Source organism: Rhipicephalus sanguineus, chromosome 1, assembly GCF_013339695.2.
Source record: "Rhipicephalus sanguineus isolate Rsan-2018 chromosome 1, BIME_Rsan_1.4, whole genome shotgun sequence".
Classification (NCBI taxonomy): Eukaryota; Metazoa; Arthropoda; class Arachnida; order Ixodida; family Ixodidae; genus Rhipicephalus; species Rhipicephalus sanguineus.
In genome coordinates, this window is record NC_051176.1 from 263,579,203 (window position 1) to 263,586,092 (window position 6,890).

At 47.3% G+C, this 6,890-nt stretch overlaps 1 protein-coding gene across 1 annotated transcript; it reads left to right on the plus strand.

Moving 5' to 3' along the window:
* The first annotated feature begins 397 nt into the window (after nt 1-397).
* LOC119382704 (carboxypeptidase D) lies at nt 398-2,997 on the plus strand. The gene is made up of 2 exons (XM_037650539.2): nt 398-1,526; nt 2,673-2,997. Exons 1-2 carry the CDS (start codon nt 499-501, stop codon nt 2,989-2,991), a joined length of 1,347 nt encoding a protein of 448 aa, XP_037506467.1. The 5' UTR covers nt 398-498; the 3' UTR covers nt 2,992-2,997.
* The last annotated feature ends 3,893 nt before the right edge of the window (nt 2,998-6,890 follow it).

Consider the following 6,890-nt stretch of genomic DNA (forward strand, 5'->3'; position numbering starts at 1 on the left):
TGCTGCAGTCCGGGCACAAGTACAGAGCCGCGTGGCCAAGCGCAACCAGCAACTGCATGCGTACCGCTCGAGGATCCGGCAGCCTGCCAAGGCGCGCTAAGTCGCGAAGCGGAACGCAAGCGCCAATGGCGGGCGGATGCTGCTAATCACGACGCCGAGCTAACTCGAGAGATCGAACGCAAGCGACAACGGCGAGCCGAGGAGGCGGCGGTGCAGGCAGCGTCAACGAGGCAATGGCGGGAACGCGTTCGCCGGGGCGAACACCCGCTTTCGGCGGGATTTTCTCGAGCGGCTGCGTCGGGATTTACCCACTGCTACACATCTGGGCCGCACGGTTCAGCTTCGCTCGTTAACCATCTGTACGGAGTGCTTGGGCGGTGACTTCTTAAAATCTTCCCTTTAATTGCCTGCTTTTTGGTCAATATATAGCGTAGTGGACAAGAGCCATGGAATGAGGAGCGAGCAAGCAAGAAACTGCGTTCACTGCCAGTCGCTGCCATGTTGCGTTTCAGCCTCTTGGCGCTACATGCTGTGGCTAGCTGGTGCACGTTGGTCGCCACCGATGACATGGACGACCTGACTTACCACAGCAAGCAGGCTCGGCGCGAGACTGTGCAGGGCCTGCACGAGGCTTTCAGTAATCTCACCCGTCTCGAGATCGTGGGAAAAGTGGCCAACAGTCCGGTGTACGTGCTCGTCATCTCTCGGACACCGCGGCGTCAGTTTTTAGTGCCGCGCGTGCACCTGCTGGCCGACTTCCCCGCCGGCAGCGAGCTGCTGATTAAATTGGCATCGTACCTTCTGCACGAATACAGTCGGGACGAGGCTGTAACACGCGTCGTCAACAGCAGCGAGATCCACATACTCTTCTGGCTCGAGCAGGTCACCGTCAGCGACAAGCCCAAGGATGACTGCTCGGGCGATGACCGGGGCCGTGAGCTGGAAGGCTTTCCGGATTATTTCGATGAAAAGACCGAGAAGTTCGCTGAACAGGCCCACATGCCCGAGCAGGTGCAGTTGGCGATGCAGTGGCTCAAACGCGGCACCTTTGTGCTGGGTGCGCATGTACGCGGCGGCGACGGTGGTATTGCCGTGGCCTATGGCTTCCACAACAGCGTCAAGGATTCTCCAAACGAGGCTCCCGATGAGGACGTGATGCGCAACCTGTCCATCAGCTACGCAAATCACCACCCGGAGATGAAAAAGGGCACACCCAACTGTCCCGGTGGTCACCTGGGCGGCTTTCCTGGCGGTGTTATCAACGCTGCAGCATGGAAGAGGAGGCCCGGGCTGATGCAGGACTACGCGTATGTGCGCGAAGGTACCCTCACGGTGGACATAGCACTATCCTGCTGCAGGATTCCCAGCGAGGGAACGTTGCGAAAGTTGTGGATGGAGAACAGGGATGCCATAATTCATCTGCTGGGCCAAGTTCAGCGAGCCGTCCGAGGCTACGTCAAGGGTCCTGACGGAACTCACATACCGGGCGCCCTGCTGACTATCCGCGAACGAAACGTTGGATTCAGGTGACCCTTCTCGCCCTATCCCAAAACATGCAGGCTCATTCTATAGCATTTGAGAACTGACCGTTCACAATATCTTATACCTCGAGCTTTTTTTTTTTTGTCATTTAAAACACTGAATTACATTTACGTACTCAGAGAAAAGCAACAAAATACAAGAAATGTGCCTCATATTTTACACGTACCAACGAACCAAGAAACACTAATTCCTTGCTTGAGAGAGACGGTAAACTCGCACCTATCTCGTCAAATTTCGTTGTCTGCTTCGAGGGAATCACGTGCGGGATGCGAAGTGTTTATCCGTTTCCCTCTTAATTAAGCTCTATAGATATAGACGCAAACAACTCTCGCTTGTCTGAGAGAAGAAGCGCCGCAGTGGCTGCCCCCGAGTTTTACGCTGTACAGTGAAAGAAAATGTAGAAATTGCGGTTTTCTTGAGCACATCCCAGAAGGAGACAGATAAGCATGAAACATCACACACAAAGAATAAGCGGTCCACTTGTGTATTTCAGACGACTGCCGTTTTTCCCGACCATATTCTGCTACGACGCGCCTTTTCTCAACTTTTTCAAAGTTCGTCACTGGAAGTCCCGGTCTGAGGTAACACAGGGGCAGCATTTCCTGAAGGCCCGGCGCGTTCAGTTTCGGTATCGCCTGGATTGGGGCCTTCAATTTCGATTATTAATATCTCAAATTACGTGCGTTTTGGGGGGATATCTAAAAATAAGGGTATGGCATAAATTCTTGCGTCATACAACTTTTCAATATAAACAACTGCCCTCAAGTTAATAATTAAAAAGTTAATTTATGAATTTTGGTAAATAATCATTCCAATGTAACTGTAGGTGCGGCAAAGTAATTCGACATCGACGTAGACTTTGTGTGTGAAGAAAACAGGTGCCCGAGTGTCATAGCATTTTTTGTAAAAAAATCTGTATTGTCTAAAAAAAAATAAACACCCAGTATAGATGGCGTTTCTGCAACTGTGTATGTTCCCAGTAACTCTAAAGTATACCCTGTACATGCAGTGTGTATACTAGCGATGCTTTTTTGGATGTTTTTTCGGCGTCTGCTTCAACCACTGTTGCTGACGGGTAGCACACTTTGAAGTTAACGTCGGTCTTTTTTTAATGACGTCTTTGGTGACAGGTCCACAGACCAAGGAGAGTTCTGGAGACTGTTGCAGCCCGGCAACTACACGCTCGTGGTCAGTGCCAAAGGCTATCTGCCGACGGCCGTGAGGGTCAACGTGGTCGAGCATGCAAAGCAGGATGCGCCCATCGCAGTTGTCATGAGACCGTCTCTGTATCCAGCCAAGATCCTCCCAATCGACAGCTACAGTACCGAGAAGTCACTACCCGAGAAACGCGATGGCAGTACAGACACGGCGTCGGCTGTCGGCGTCTTCGCCAGCTACGGCTTGTTCGTGCTGCTGCACGCTCTTGCTCTGTGCGTCGTCACGGCTTGATGTGACTGCGCAGCCTCGCTGTAATATGCACATAGTATGACGTGCTGCTGCTTTAGTAAGTTATAGCTTAGACGAATAGTTTAACGTATGAGCACGCTGCTAAGAAACCAGCTGCATGAAGTGTTTCAGGCATCGATTCTCGCGCTTTGGAAACTGTAACATGCAAGTCTATAGCAACTATGATCTATTTTTTTTGTGTGTGATGGCATATAGTAATAACACGCGCCTTGACACATTTCTAAGCGCTGCTGTGGACTTGCTCTTGGGTGACATGTTGTTCAACGCAGCTAAACACATTAAATATTGCGCCTATTGTGTTGTTCAATGAAAACAAGTTGCAGATGCTTCCTATTTTACCATCCTCTCACTTTTTAAAAAAAATTGTTGGCAGATACACGATTGTGGAAGGCCCTCAGTGGGTCAAAGTAAAGCAAGATAGATAGATAGATAGATAGATAGATAGATAGATAGATAGATAGATAGATAGATAGATAGATAGATAGATAGATAGATAGATAGATAGATAGATAGATAGATAGATAGATAGATGGTCGAAACCGTGGCAAATATAATTAAGATAACCGCTAAGTTGTGTCTCTTTTCCCTCTCATATATATATATATATATATATATATATATATATATATATATATATATATATATATATATATATATATATATATATATATATATATATATATATATATATACACACACACACTCGCCGTGACGTCGTGGATTTTAGCGGCGTGCTAGGGATACATTGCGTTACAAGCACGTTCGAGAGCGCTGCAGTAGATAACGCACGAGCGGAGTCCCGTGGTTTTATTTCACATTTCGCAGGCTTTCTTTAAATGCCGGAAAAAAGCACTACGCAGCATGCACGTACGTTGCCACAAAAAGTTGAATCGTTCCTTTTGAAATGCCCTCTACAACGTAACAAAACGCACTTGGCCCGAAATATTAAAATTTTTGCATAATTGACTTTAGTTAATTAAGCGCAAAACAAAAATGCCCTAACCACATGACGAGTGCCACATGACGACAAACCATATGTCGTTGGTTTCATTCAGTTGTGGTTAACCACTCTTTTTTTCATATCCTTGGTTCTTGTTACGTGAAACAACCTGCATATTCATATATGACACAGACCGCATCAATTTCGGCGCAGTACGTGGTTGGCGAGAAAAACGATTCCTGCACTGCTCTGAGACGTTTTGTATAGAGCTGTTTCGAGGTGTTTAACATCCCAAAGAAAATTTGCTGCAGAGTATCCCTGAGCATAATCTCATGACATAAGAACACGAAAGTGTTTCTTTTGGCTACATCGTCTTTACGGATTGGTGCTGCAGAGTGGTACGTGTTGCCGAGTTGTGTTATAAATAATGAGGCAGAAGCCCAATTGTGTTTATTTACATCATTTGGTACAATAAAAAATTGGGGGACGCTTAAGCTTCGCCTTTAAGAGTTGAAAGCGATAGCGATATCCGGCCCCATCCTCATCGCGCTCTGTTTCGCTTGTCATTATGTTCAGTCACCCTGTCACACACACACACATACATACAGACGACATACCTATAATAAAGGTAAAGGGTTCCGCCCTCTTCAACAGCACTTTTATGACGACATTGTACCAACTACGTGTGTGTAAGAGAATGCGCGTACTCATGTGTATGCCCTTTGGAATGGGTGGCATGCTTTAAACCAGCAGCTATTACGCGCGTGATACTTTTACAGGGAACGCTGTTATGAGATCATTTCAACGGCCGTTTTTGGCGCCGTAGTTGTCTGCCGCCGCCGCCGCTGCCGCCGGTGTCCGTAACCGCTATCGCACGAAATAAGAAAAAAAAAGGAAATAAGAAAAAACTTCCAGGATGGAACCTGGGCCCTCTGCGTGGAGCCCAGTGTTCTACCTCAGAGCCATGCCGGTGCGTGAAACTGCGTTGCAAAAAGACCCTATACAGGCTTCATGTCGGGAAGGAACCACATTAAAATATGTAATGTAGTGTGGTAGAAGAGTAACAACCGGGCGTCACACAAACGCGAAATGCGCAACGAGTGGGTTGTTGAATGCTTCCAACCCATTGCAAATGGCTCCGCCATAATTCTTCATCGTCATCAGCCACAGCATCAACAAAGTGCACATAATGCCTTACAGGTGTTTAGCGAGTACCACGGTTCTCCGCAGAATGACGAAAAATTGCATAGTGGCTGCTTCCCTACTTCACAAAAATTATAATGATTTATAGCGTAGTGGGTTCCTCGCAAGTGCACTTCTATTGGTTTCCAAGGAAGCCCATAAGGTTCTCATGATCCATTTCCTCAGGCTCTCAATAAAGTTAATTCCCTCTCTCTCGCGCGCTCTCCGTTTCTCCGGTTCAGTTAAATAACGACAGGGCGTCACACAATATGCATTACATAACTATAGTGGGTCGTTTAAAGCTTCCAACCCATTACAAAGGGCTCAGCCATAATTGTTTATCGTCATCAACCGTCGCATCAACAAAATGCACATAATGCCTTACAGATGGTACCTCGCTTCTCCGCAGAATAACGAATAATGTCGTGGTGGGTGCTTCCCAACTTCCCAAAAATTATGATTTGTGGCGTAGTGGGTACGTTGCTAATGTATATTTGTATTAGTAGCCACAAGAGAGTTTATAACGGACTCTAGAAATGCCGCTCTTCCAGCTTTCGCTGTGACTGTGCTGCGCTTTCTGCGCAGGCCTGCAGGCCTGCGTTTTTTCGAAGCAGTAATGTGTATGCCTTTTGCAATGGGCGGCCGGCTTTAAACCACCAACTCGTTACGCAATTCACATGGTGTGACGCCCGATAGCAATATACGCTTGTACCCCATTTTACTGCGATATTACATCGCGTACTGTGACACCTGTACACAGGACGCGTATGTTTGTGAAGCATCAAAGTTAATTTCAGTGCAATTCTAAGCAATGGAGTGGCTCGGTGGTAGAACACCTGCTTGCCACGGAGACGGCCTGGGTTCTTTCCTCCTCCTCCTCCTCCTCATCATCATCATCAGCCTGTCTACGCCCACTGCAGGGCAAAGGCCTCTCCCATGTTCCGCCAATCAACCCGGTCCTGTGCTTTCTGTTGCCACGTTATACCTGCAAACTTCTTAATCTCATCTACCCACCTAATTTTCTGTCTTCCCCTCACGCGTTTGCCCTCTCTTGGAATCCAGTCAGTTACCCTTAATGACCACCGGTTATCCTGCCGACGTGCTACGCGGCCGGCCCATATCCATTTCTTCTTCTTAATTTCAACTATGATATCCTTAACCCCCGTTTGTTCCCTGACCCACTCTGCTCTCTTCCTGTCTCTTAAGGTTACACCTATCATTTTCCTTTCCATCGCTCGCTGCGTCGTCCTCAATTTAAGTTGAACCCTCTTTGTAAGTCTCCAGGTTTCTGCTCCGTAGGTAAGTACCGGTAAGATGCAGCTGTTATATACCTTCCTCTTGAGAGATAGTGGTAGACTACCATTCATGATTTGATAATGCTTGCCGAATGAGCCCCATCCCATCCTTATTCTTCTAGTTATTTCACTCTCATGGTTCGGCTCCGCGGTTACTACCTGTCCTAAGTAGACGTACTCCTTTACAACTTCCAGCGTCTCGCCACCTATCGCGAAGCGCTGTTCTCTGCCAAGATTGTTCCACATTACTTTAGTTTTATGCATATTAATTTTCAGACCTACTCTTCTACTTTCCGTATCCAGTTCAGTAATCATGAGCTGTAATTCGTCTCCCGCGTTACTCATCAATGCAATGTCATCAGCGAAGCGCAGGTTACTGAGATACTCTCCATTAACTCTTATCCCTAATTCTTCCCAATCTAGGGCCCTGAAAACCTCCTGTAAACACGCGGTGAATAGCATTG

What these genes read in the sequence shown, in the direction of transcription:
- LOC119382704 (XM_037650539.2), top strand. Translation starts at nt 499, where the DNA reads ATGTTGCGTTTCAGCCTCTTGGCGCTACATGCTGTGGCTAGCTGGTGC. An exon ending in GAACGAAACGTTGGATTCAG is followed by an intron (nt 1,527 to 2,672) that starts GTGACCCTTCTC and finishes CTTTGGTGACAG; the next exon opens with GTCCACAGACCAAGGAGAGT.